We start from the raw sequence: 13,095 nt of genomic DNA, 5'->3' as shown, positions 1-13,095 counted from the left end.
TGAAATGAATAGTGTAGCCTTCCTCCCAATAAAAATATGGTTTATTTCCCTCGTAGACTACTTTCCACAATTGGAATTACTTTAAGGTATCAAATATATTTATGGCTTTTCTTGACTTGGCATGCATTCTGTGAACTGTCCTTTCCCATTTGTAAGGGACAAGGTATTGAACCTGTGGTTCCTAGGTACTAAACACTTTTTTCCCATGCTCTTGGGTTTCTAATTCCAAAAAAAGTCTCTCTCTTCAGCTCAGTTTGCCATGGAAATTTATTTATCCGAATAGGTCTACCAAGCTCCATTCCTACAAGGGCTAGCTACTGGTACGCAGGCTAGCTAGTTGCAGGCTACCTCATCTATATTGCACTACATTGCAGTTACCATCATAGTCACATTCTCAGTGTTACTTCATCTGTAAAGGAAGCCACGTAAGAATTTATGAATGTTGAAAAGGAATGGCATTGTATGTCACATGAAGCAATCACAGAAAAAGTTTCTCAACCTTAATCAGTTAGACCACAGATTTACACTCTATTTTGTGTCTGCTTCCCCACCTATTATGTGCTTCTCCTACCTAATCTAGTCCCAGTAAGCACTCCATACAGAAATGTTTGTGGAGCAATTACTCTTCTGTCTTTGCTGTTCGTCAGAGCTGTCAGGTTTTAGCCTGGTGCTGTAAAGTTGTGGCGAGACCACCAGTATCACAGGTGCGTGTCCTCCCCATTTGATATAAGTAGATGCCATGGAGTATCTGGCATCTAATGCAAAAATTGTATGTCGGTATGCATTCTAGTGTTTGTCTCTTCTCTCTAGGTTGTGTTTTGATGGTTTATGTCTACAGGTAATAGCTGTCATGCTACAAATACAGATGGAAGTGAATTGGTTCAGGTTTTAGCAGTAACCGTTTTGGCTTTTAGATGATTACTGGGAAGATTTTATTGTTTAAGACTGTCAGGGATTTATGTATATATTTTTCACAGAGAGTTTTCAGCTGGTGACAGAAAGTATAAACATATACATATACTCCTAAGAGTACATAATGGTCTGTGGATGGGCTTTGTGAAACTGCTGCTGGAGACCAGGGGATTGTGCTTTTATTCCAAACTAGTCTTAGGGCCCCACAAGTGGATCACGCTCATGTGAAAGGCAAATCAGTTTTCAGCTGCAAACTCCAGCTTTTGATGGGGGGTATAGCAAATGCCTAGGTATCTCTGCCAGATTTGCAGCCCAGTCTACAATTCTGCGTAAATAACTTTAGCAATAAGAAGTGTAGTTTATGTAAGGAAAACTTTTGCCTCCTGTGCGCTCCCACATTAGTATTAATCAGCCTGTAGATTTTACTAAAATGGAGCTAGCTGCTCCATTCAGCAGACCTGAGCAGGCACAATCACTTTGAGTGAGAAAGGAGAAAAGGTTAACATGGAGCTGTTGGGTGAAATAGTCTTTTCAATTTTGCCATCTAGTTCAAGATCATCAGCTCCCAAAATCAGTATCACAAATGGGGTCGTGAGCTCAAAATTTAAATGTAAATTGCATTGTGCACGCCCAGGCATAGAGGCCTGAAAGGAAATTTTTGGCTCTACTGAGCCAGCTTGTCAAAGAAAACTTTAGCCAATGTGACTGTGGTTTATAAGTCTCTGATCAAAATGTAAAAGTTTTAGTGTAAAAGTGATAAATTAGTAAGTTCTTGCACTTTTAAGCCATACCAAAAGCCTAACAGAAGTAGCAGAAATTAATTGATGCCAGATGTTATCAGAAGGGTGGGACAAATGTGTGCCAGAGTTCCCGCTACAGTGGCCAGGGCAGCAGCCAAGCAAATTAAGTTCCTACATCTGCGTTACTCCTTTAGGTACGAGAAGGCCATATATGTGACTACAGTCCCAAAATAGCAGATGAGAGTAACAGTAGATTTTAGCTCAAGTGCATGTTGGTTTTAATTATATAACATAGTATGTTTTGCAGTCAGGATACTAATGAGTTGCTAATTCCCAGTCAGAATAAGAGATTAGATTCCCAGTGTATCTATTAACTAGTCAGTCTACTCCATACTGGCTGGAGCCTGCCACTATGACTCCCCTGGGAAATACTTCACTAAGCAAGATGTCCTCGTTGTTTGAATGAGAGTGGAATGTGAGCTTTAGCCATGTCTGTTCTCCCAGCAAAATGTCCTGCGTGGTGTGAGCCAGTAAATAAGTGTGAGATCTTTAAGCTGGAGACATCTGTGCCCAATAACAACAATTCCCTGGTTATGTAAATGAGTTCTTAAAAATACTTTGCATTTCTTTAAAGAATCAGAAATATTTCTTTTAATGATGTTAGCTGTCTGGCATTCTGCTTTAATAATTCATGCACTCTAGGCGTATTTCTTTTCCTTTTGATGTACTGTCAAAAAAGAAGGCAAAATCAGTTAAATAATTGAGAACATGTGAACTGCCATAAACAATCACTCTTGTTTGTTTCTCTGCAGAAAGAAAGGAAGTGAAGGTGGGAGAGTACAATGCTGTGGCAGACACACTGGAAATAATCAACAACAGCATCAGGTTCCAAGGTAGGAGAGAAAAATGGAAAGAGGAACAGCAAGGACATGGATAGCTGTATGTAGTTTGTAAGACTGCATGCTGTTAAAGAACTGTTTGTAGGATTTTTAATATCAAAAAGCTATGACACTGTATAAAGAGAAAGGGAACTGAACTGTGCTTAAAAAAAATGGAAGGAGAATTCTGAACAGAAAGTCACAATGTTTTGGTATTGTATACTTTTTTTTCATTCCAATGACCAGGACAAATTCAAATTTATATGTGTACAGAAATGTTCTTTGATATTTCAGTGAGCTACAGATATGTCTTCTATTTTATCTCCACCAATTAATAATGTTCAAATTTCATCCCCATTTCCCACTCCCCCAGCTCATCTCACCTGAGGGATGCTCTCATGTGCTGTGTTTGCACACACAAGGAGGAGGTGGTTGTTTTTTGTTGGGAGGTGTTAGGCAGTTAGAAAATAGGATTTCAAAATACCAGGGTTAGCTTTAAGATGGCCCATGTGAAACAGGGCCAGAGAGGGTGTTCAGCCCAACAGCACTCCCAAGGTCCATGGCAGGCATATAGCCTGTGTTGCTGTATCTTCTTGCTGTTTTTTATCCCATTCTGCTCCAAAGTTAACGTGGGGACTTTCTCTGCCCTCACAGGACTTGGAGTACGGGCATACCCACGGCCTTCTGAGCATAAGATTGTGGCAGCCAGATGTCAGCTGAAATGAGTTTTAAGGGTCTCTCCTGTTGAACATAGGCATATACATTATTCTTAAATTAAGATGTAATCTTAAGCTCTGGTATGGTGCAATTCAGTAACGGAAAGCAAAGTCGACTTCGTGAGATTTGTGTGGTTTCCCCTGGGAGCGGTGGATGAGCATGAAGCTGGTGTATACCGTGCACTACTACACCTGCCTCCAGTGTCCCAACACCCAAGGTTTGCGTGAGCATGACTGGAGTTTCACTGCAGTGGTCCAGTCCCTGACTGCTTGTTCATCTGCTGAAGCTTTCCACCGTTCCTTTTGGTATCCTTTGCTGGACTTAAAAGAGGACAGCTACCTGCACATCTCACATCTGTTTGGAGAAGGAGGCTTTGGAAATGATGAGTGCAGAATCTGTCCTGGTTGCCAAAGTCTAAGACCCACCAGATTATTTTTGCTGCAAGGAGAAACTGCTGATGTAAATGAATACTGATGCAGTACCATTAATTTCCAGAGAATATATGCAGGATGAACCAAGTAACAGGAGACAGGTTTTGTTCATAACTCCATGCATTTACGGAGAGTAGATGATGGGAAAAATTGTCTGTTCAGGCTTTTTTCATGATCGTACTCCTAGCTCTTGTTCTGACCACACCTGGTGTTCCTTCCACCCATAGCCTGTCTTATATTTGTCTTAAGATGCATTATGTGACTCATGGTGAACCTTCTCCATTTACCCGCCTTAACTTTTCATTGAGGCAGTCATGTATTCGATGAAGAGGACACTGTTACATCTTCCAGGCAGTATAAAAAACTTAGTAACTTTATATATTTAAAATGAAGAGTAGTAAATATAGCCCTGTTTAAACCATTGCATAAAATTGCACACAAGAGAACTATAATTCATGATACTAGAAGCGATAGACTTGAATGGCCATTGCACAAACAAGAAAATACATTTTATAGAATCACCAGTTCTTTGTATGTAATAAATCATTAATATACTCTGTATATTTTAGATACAATAGGGAGGTGGGTTGTTGTTTTTTTCCTTTGATATTAGTTCTTTTAATTCAGGTATGCGCTTTATTGTATTTTTTGGCTCGTTACTTGTTGCCTGATTTTGTGAAGTGTCATGCACGGTAAACACATGCTCTGAGGTGGGAAAGGGAAAAATCACAGGTACTTTTCTCCGATATCAAATCAGCATATGGTCCCTTGACTGCCACTTTATTGTGAACACGTGAAAGGAAATTTTTTTGCAGACACGTTGGGAATAAAGACCAAAGGATAGCAAGTTTCCATTGTCTGGTTTCAGCTTAATTGGTATGGATAACACCATTTTACTGTATAAATCCTTGAATATTCTTCTAGGTGCAAAGCAGAAGAGTGGACATGAAATTTAGCTATGGCAGCTGCTAGGCAGTTACTCACAGGTCTGTGAGCGGGGGGTCCACAGAGCTCTGCCAATGGAGCTGCTGAGCCCCATGTGGTGGTCCTCCCAGCCTTACGGAGAGCTGATGTGAAAGGACAGGCTCAGGCACTGCAGGGCACATAAATCCCTTTCTGAAGGAAGGCAGTGATGCAAAAGGCCTTTTGCCAATCCTCTGCACCAAGGAAAAATATAGTAAGCAGGTAAAACAGAGTGTGGGATGCAGACCTTTATTGCAGTTGTTGGAAAGTAATTCTTCTCATTAAATGGAGAAGCCTTTAATTAAGAGGGAGCTGACTGTCAGTCAAGCCCATGGCTTTAAACATAGTTTTTAAGTTCAGACATTCAAGTCCACATCTGCAGGGATTTGCAAAGTAGATCTGTCCCTATAAAACCTTTGCTCTCCATTTTTCCATGTTGTTCCATTCGGTAAGGTCCTGAGGGCACCAACAGCCCTGCCTCCCCACCCCTCCCAGGGCTTCCCCCACCCTGCCCCACAGCCCAGGACCCCATTTCAGCCCCCCCAGGGCCATCAGTTCCTGCCCAAGTGATGCCACACCAAGGGTCTCCAGTTATGGTAGGTATCTAGACAGGCCATTTCAGTTTGCCCTGGTACTAACGTCAGTGCGCAGAGAAATGATGCTCTCTGTTTTCTACTCATTCCTCTCGCACTTGTTTCAGGAAAGCATAATCTCCTGGTAAAATTTACAGTCACAGTATGCATTTTAGTATTTATTTACACTTCAAAATTAGGATAGTTAGCATATATTTTATGGGGTTCTGCATTAGGGTTGTGTTTTTTCTTCCAAAGAGGATGTTTACCTGCTCCAGAAATACAAACCTTCTTGTCAATCAATGTGGCTAACATATGTCTGTCAAAGCCAAAAAATTATTTCATCAGCTACTGATGTGGTTCACAGTTGCTAAATCTGCTAAACTGAGGTACAGTACTTAGGAGAGGCAAATTTTCTTACAGAAATTCTACACCTGGCTGAGCTTTAACCTTTTTTTCCTCTTGTAATTCTAGGACTTGAGCCTCCAAAGGACAAAACAATTATACAAGAGGAGCTACGCAAGATCTCCCTGCCTCTCTACAGCATCCTCTCTGCCCTCACCATCCTAGGAATGATAATGGCCAGTGCTTTCTTGTTCTTTAACATCAAAAACAGAAATCAGAAGTAAGACACTCATGTTACTTCTATCACTGCTTCTTTTGAATTTAAATGCCATGTTTGTGGAGTCTGTCATCTATATATATATATAAGGAAAATGTTAAAACTGTGGAAAGATGATATTTTAGAACTATTTAATTGAAATCAATGTGTAATATATTCACATTGAAACAGATTGTCTGTTAAGATAAGTTCTTTTATACTGTCTGGAAAGTGTAATTTTTTTTATTTATGTTTGACTGTCTGCTATTAACATTAACCCTAGCTAATTAATCCATCAGTAAAATAGGAGGTTTTCTACTAAACATTCAAAAACCTGAGACAATGCTAGACCTTATAAAACAGCAAATAGTGTGCATGCCTATAGATTTCGTGGAGTTCTGCAAGAAGGGCTATCTGTTTGCCTAGTTACAAAAAGCTCTTCTTTATTGCTCTACTAGCCTAGCAATAATCTTTTCCTCTTTAATGCACTATCACCTTTTGTCCATAGACTAATAAAGATGTCCAGTCCCTACATGAACAACCTTATTATCCTTGGAGGGATGCTTTCTTATGCATCTATTTTTCTTTTTGGTCTTGATGGATCCTTTGTCTCCGAAAAGACATTTGAGACACTTTGCACAGTAAGTAATTCCATATATTCTAGTTGAAGATCGTCTTGCAGGAACCTCTGTGAGAAATGCAAACAGAAAAGTGCAGTAGTTGGATGTCTCATTCCATTTAATCACTGATTCTCGTAGTTCTTTCCCGTGATACTTTCTGGCACCAAATTCTGAAACATGCACAAAGCTACATTATAATTATTAGTGAAAGCTTCAGGTGCACTGGGATTTGGCCTCAGACTAAAAGAGTAGATGTACTTTCTTGTTTTGAAATTATATATATGAAGACAATTTATTAGAGGTTGTGTTCATAGCATAACTAGTAATATCTGTGAAGCTACTATGTTTTCTTTATAGATTCCATATTATTTTAGAAGTCATGACTGCTGTTTGTCCAGGTCTTTTTATTCAATCTTTTTGGCTGAATCTCTAAGGACTTGTACTGCTATTTCCAGGCTACACTATAAACTCACACAAGCCCAAATCCATGTAGAATATATTCTAGTTAAATCAAAACAAGCAACTCTGAAACCGAATTAAATATGTCTACTTAGAAGCTTGTAATGTCTTAATTGCTCACTGTAATATGCAGCCTGACTTACAGAGGCCATTTCAAAGAAAGGGAAAGGACTTCACTGTAAGGATATTCCTTCCAAAAGCAATAAAAACATTGAAATTTATCAAATATTTTCTCCTCAAAAAATCTTAAGACTATGCTTGGCCCATTGCCTAAGAATATCAGACTTACTCAGGAGTTATCCTCACTGTGTTTTTAATCCTTCTTTGGATCTCTAGAAAGATGCAGTTCACAGCACCTTTTTTATGAGTCTGAATTTCTGATGTCATCATTGGAGAGAGAGAAACTTTATTTCCAGAAAATAATTCAAAGCATGAAATTTGGATGCCTAAAGCTAGTTGGTGCAGATACATCCCAGTATTTCAACTGAAATCCGTCATACTGACTAGAACTGTTGCAGTAGTGAAATATCATGTGACTTGTGCAGTTATAGCTTTTTAAAACACTGGAGACCTCTTTAGTACATGTCAAGATGCACTAGAAGATATAATAGAGAGGAACATATAGGATTTTCAGTGCAAAGTCTTGGCTTCCTTAGTTGGGCCTGGACACAGCTGTATTTTAGACACCTAAACGTTAGCAGCAAAAGAAAAGAGGAGAGAATATTCAGTCTTCCTACAACTAGAGTGCAACTTCTCTGTACAGCTAGAAGAAAGAAGTGCCTCAAAGACTTCAAAAGGATGATCCTGTTCACCTCTCCCAAACTAGTATCCAACTCTCTGAATACGTAGGGGCCAGTAGGAAGCGTAAGATGCCAGCCTCCATGGTTTTTTATCCAGCAATTAAGCCTTTTTTTTGTGAAACAGCTTCTAATGGAGCAGAAGTGTCATTAGCAAGTCAGTTGCTGTTGATGCTAATCTGCATTCTTTTCTCACCCTCCGCTGCAGAAATATCTAGTGGCAGGAGGTGTAAATTTTAGGTCCTGATGTCTGCTCAGCCCTAAGGGGCTTATATTCAGAGCTCCTGACTTCACTGCCAGACTGTAGGCCATTGTATGACTAGGCTACAACCCTCCTCCCGAGGCAGCCAAGTATTACTGAACAGAAGGAAAAAAAGCAGGAACCAGAGGTACTTACCAGCACGGAGCTGTTCTAGGGAACAGGTTTCCATCCAGATTTAGCTATATAAAACTAAATTTAAGTCCTCCTATAAATGTGAAACAGCTCAGTCTTAACTCTGAAAAATGAACCAACATCCACAATCCTATGCCTCTTGAGCTAGAACACTTCTGCTATCTGATTTTTCTCTAATTTGCTTCTCAAAATGTAACCACTGCTCTCGTATTCTAAATGCAACAAAATTTAAGTGAGGGCTGCTTTATTCTGTCTTATCTTACGTAGCTCTTATTTTTTTGATTTGTATCTGTCACATTATGTCAAGTCTGCCATAGAGGGAAAGCTCTGGACAGGCACTTGAGTAAGATAACTACTTCACTTAACTGACCAGTAAAGGAAAGGGCTAGGGGAGAACACTATGTTCTTAAAGCCAAACTTTGATTAAGAAGTATTGCCACATGCCTTAAACAGAGATTTTAATTTTTTTTTTTTAACATAATGAAACGTTATATCAACAGAACAGAGTCTGTGAGATTTCTTCCCAGTCTTGGCTTTCCAGGTTTTTCAGTCCAGTACAGAAGCATTTCTGATTGTGCTTTCCTGTGCATGGGTACTGATTTATCTTATGAATCCCAGCTCTGTCAGCGATTGGTATTACACTCATAGATGTAAGAAACCCTTCAGAAGCAACCTATCAGGAATGTTTTTTCCAACCTCCTGGTCATTAAAATGATTCTTATAAAATTTCCTCCTCCAATTATAATTTTTTTTCCAATTATAATTTTTTCAAATAGCTTATGCTTCTCTTATAAATAATTTTTCATGGCTTCCATTGACTGTAGCAATGCACTTTCCTTTTATCTAGATAACACTGAGGAATGCTGAGGAAATCATAAATATAGAGACATACTCACTTGTCTCTTCGGTAACTTTTCTTTCTCTCTTCCTTATTCCCCAAAACATCCACTAAGCGCTGGGTACAGCATGTACATTTGGCTCGATGTTATGAACATCCATATTTCCATATGGGCAATATGCTTCGTGGTATCATAAGGACTACTTACAGATACTGGTTCTTATAAGATCAAGCCAGTACAAATCTCTCTTGATCATCCATTTTCCTGGAAATGCATGATTTTGATTACCCATTCTAGCCATATTAGAGATTAGTTTAAAATTCCCATTTTAGGCAAGACTCTGGCTTAGTGTTTGAAAGAACCAGCTACAATGGAGGGCGATCATAAAAAGCCATTGAGCCAAAAACAAGTGGGCATAACAACTACATCTCAGACACAGAGAAGAGCCTGAGAGAATGGAGAGATTTTTTTTTTTAGGGAAGTAAAAATTTTGATTCAACTTTTATAAGCACACTTTTTTTTATAAGCACATGCAAAACTAAAAAGCTGTCATTAGTGTTGTCCCCTCTCTAAGCCACGTAAATCACCCTCTTTGTCTTCTATATTTCAAAAGCAATTAGATCTCACCAGCGTAGCAGTGTATACACAATAACAAGTTTATTTGATTAGATATGTTATATATGGTCTCTGTTTTATTTTCTGATAATTTCTTGACAACACTTATAGGAGATCCTTAAATACTCCTGAGTCTATCCACAAAATTCAGGAAAAATGGTTTCCAACTTGTAGGTATTACATTCCAAATCTATTGTGTGTGTTTCCTGTATAGCACAGTGTTTGTAGCATTGTTTGGAGGGTGAAGTGCTTTGCAATCTCTGGTCTTTTTTACTTTTCTAAAACCTAAAGTCTACATATGGCATGTCTTTTACACTGTAATATTCCAAGGACACTCAAACATGATGCAAAATTACACCAGTAACACCTGAAAATTTCGAAGAATTTCTTTGATAAGTTGTACCACCGTTTTCCACTCTGTAAGACACTGGTTGTAGGAGGATGTGGTATATCAGTCAATATGCTGGAACACAGAACCAAGTGTTAACTGTATTTGACAATCAACACAGCACTTTAAACATATGGTCAAATAATTTGCTGAATAGGGGCATTATATAAGTCTTTGAAATTATATAGAGTTAATTCAGTGCTAGAGTGGGTAATTGGTTCCCAAACTAATTTTTATCGTGGTGTGCCCATTTTCTATGGTAAAGTAATCAGGTATATTTAAATACCTAATAATTTGTGTTCTTATGATGAGAATTCACAATACTACATGTAGCATCATTTAGTTCCATATTAGAATTAGAGATTGGATGTCATATTGTAAAACTCCAATTACATGGAATTAAAACTATCCAAAGGAGTGAATTCTGAGAGAGGGGTCAGTGCATTATAGAACTGTTAGATCATGTCTTACTTAATAGCAATTTTATTGGTTGTACAGAAAAAAGAAAAGCAATACAATATTTCATTAAATACATATGTATACCAAAGTAGAAGGTGCTTCAGATATGGGGGAGAGAGAATGAGAATGATCTATCTTTGGTTTTAATCTCAGAATTACCATGGTATCATAGCAAAAAAGAAGTTAGAAGTAAGGGTGTGAAACGAGATGTGATGCCAACTGGAAAAATGCAAGCAAGTGGAAAAATAATTGAAAGCATTCATTATATGGAAGAGAGAGACTCGAAATTAGCAATGCCAGTGACATATCCTATGAATAGAGTTTAAGCTGACATACTAAATAGAGATACTTAAAATAGAGAGTATTAGATATGATCATAACGTTTAGACTTCTGTAATACATTCTGCTGAGAATTTCACACTTTACATTTAAGATGAATAATGTCTTTGCAAGTTGGAACTGCTATGGGATGAAAGGCTACTATGGCCCTACGGAGGAGCATAGTCTCTTCTCTGTTATGCATCTCCCTCAAGTAGGTAGATGAAATGATATGCATATTCTCTGGATGTAACTGATTAGGTTGTGGCTGAAAAGAAGATTGTTTTAAGTACTTCAGATTGCAGTGAAATGCCCATAGTCTCCACCCAGAAAGGTCTGGTGTATTAGGTAGTACTAGACTGAACAGCTCTGCTTCTCAGAAGACTACCTCTTGGTAGTCCTGATGTATAGCAGCACTTTCTCCTAGAGAGTGTGCTGTACGGGGTGACTGGAGTGATAGGGAAGAGGCAAATGATATGTTTGGAACAGTTCAATATAGAATTCACACTATTCTGGGAGATATCTATTCTAGAGAAGCAATTGTCTTCCAGCCTCCTTTACATTCCAGAGTTCTGCAAAGGTGTTACGCCAAAGCTAAGAGGATCTAAGTCTTGTGATTTAGACAGCATGCTTTATCTTGTTTATCTTATTAACTACCATAACTGACATGAGTTGCCAAAACCAGACAGATATTTTGTGATTCCTGATGATCTCACTGGTGTTTTGCCTTGGATAAAGTCAACAGAGCGCATGAAGGTTTTTGCACACCTGTGGTGTTCAATGGTGCGCTCATCCATCCCAGGCTGTGCTCAGGCTTTCAGATTTCAGTCAGTTGCTCTCAGCCATGGGACAGGCATTTGGAAACAGGCTTTCTACAGAAAGAAGGAACCAATGGGGTGGAGAGACAGAAAGAAAGAAAGAGTAGAGATACCACTGGTGAAGTCCAGCTATCTACTGTAGTGTGTGTGACTATCCAGACTTTGTATTTTTCTCAGTCAGACATCCTGAGAACATGTACATTCATGGTAACACTAGACGTTGTAGACCTTCTCTTCTCAAAGGTGTACTTTAAAATCTTCAGAAGCACTTAGGTTTTTTTGACTAATATTACTCTTAATTGCGGATCATGAACACTTCTGACTCTGTGTCTTGTAGCAATGTGAAAGGCAGGTTTTGTTCTTTTTTACTAATTTTTCATAGTCTTTTGTCTACCCTTGCTGAGAGAACAGCTAGGCAAGGTGGAACTCCGTGGTCCACATCACACCTTTTCTTGGGAAACCCTGAACCTGTGCAAGGTGAGGATTGCAGGGTGGTATAAGAGTGGAGACGCGTCCTAAAAACAACGTCAAAGAGAGACTGAGAGACTGCAGTGAGGAGCAGGGAGGAAAAGCCAGGTGTGAGAGGTTGTGAAATGGGTTCCTAGGGATAGGAGCAGGCTTCAGGGTGAGTGGGATGCTGAGAAATTTACTAAAACTCTGAAAGTCATGAAGCTGGCTAACAGCAGCTCTGGAAGCAGGGACTCGCCTTTAATAGTAAAGCAGGGAGAAGGAGAATATATATGAACCTTCTGTCTATTTGTTTCTGCTTTTTCTTCCCCTGTCACTTCAAGTTTTCTCTGTTTAACCATTTTTGGGAGAACTGACTAAAAGGAAAATGCCTGGGCAGTGCCACCTCAAAGCTATGGCTGTCTTGGTGTACTATGAGCAAGAGCCACTTGGACTAGACCCTGTGCTACCAAATAGCATCTAACCTTGGTATTTGGCTAGTAGTTGATGATGTGCTCCTTATTCGTACCCTTTATGCTCTTCAGGCATTGCCATAGGTTTTGGGTTTTTTTTCCCCCGCTTTGGACTTTATATTTGCCTAATTCTTCTCCTCAAATTCTTTAATTTTGGCCAGAAATTTAAAAAGCAACAGATAGACACTCAGCTCCTACTGAACTGCAAAAGAATTTGGACCTCTAATCCATTTCTTTGTCTCTGGAAACCATAGCCTTTGTTTGTATTTTTAGTCTGGCCTTTTTCATTTTGCGTGTATTCTTTAGTTTATTTCCTACTTAATTGTTTAGCTGTTAATTTTAATCTCCCTTTTCTGTATAATCACTTCCATAATTGTCCTCACTGTCGTTCAGTCTGAGACTGATCTCACTCCTATTTAATTCAAAGGCAATTCTGTTACTGAGTTTAACGTGAGCCTGATCAGCTTCTATTTTAGTAAATGACATTTTCTTGCAGAAAAAAAAAAAAAAAGCAGAGACAAAAGTTACAAGGCTGAATAGATCCTTGATACAAAATTATTTCATATGCTGAAGCAAATACACCACAACCTTGCCAGAGATTTATTAAGGTAATATTTTTAGAACATTTTGCCTTTCCTTCAGTAAGACAACAGC

The 13,095-nt window shown here is 38.9% G+C and overlaps 1 protein-coding gene across 1 annotated transcript in view; it reads left to right on the top strand.

Moving 5' to 3' along the window:
* Nucleotides 1–13,095, top strand: part of GABBR2 (gamma-aminobutyric acid type B receptor subunit 2) — a 489,338-nt gene that overhangs the window by 315,058 nt on the left and 161,185 nt on the right. The window contains exons 9-11 of the mRNA XM_075744642.1: nt 2,465–2,545; nt 5,688–5,838; nt 6,323–6,455. Of these exons, the coding sequence (XP_075600757.1) occupies nt 2,465–2,545; nt 5,688–5,838; nt 6,323–6,455 (365 nt within the window). The remainder of the gene's footprint in view (nt 1–2,464; nt 2,546–5,687; nt 5,839–6,322; nt 6,456–13,095) is intronic.

This window comes from Balearica regulorum, chromosome 2, assembly GCF_011004875.1.
Source record: "Balearica regulorum gibbericeps isolate bBalReg1 chromosome 2, bBalReg1.pri, whole genome shotgun sequence".
Lineage (NCBI taxonomy): Eukaryota > Metazoa > Chordata > Aves > Gruiformes > Gruidae > Balearica > Balearica regulorum.
Note: the sequence above shows the minus strand (reverse complement) of the source record. Positions and strands in the feature narration are given on the sequence as shown.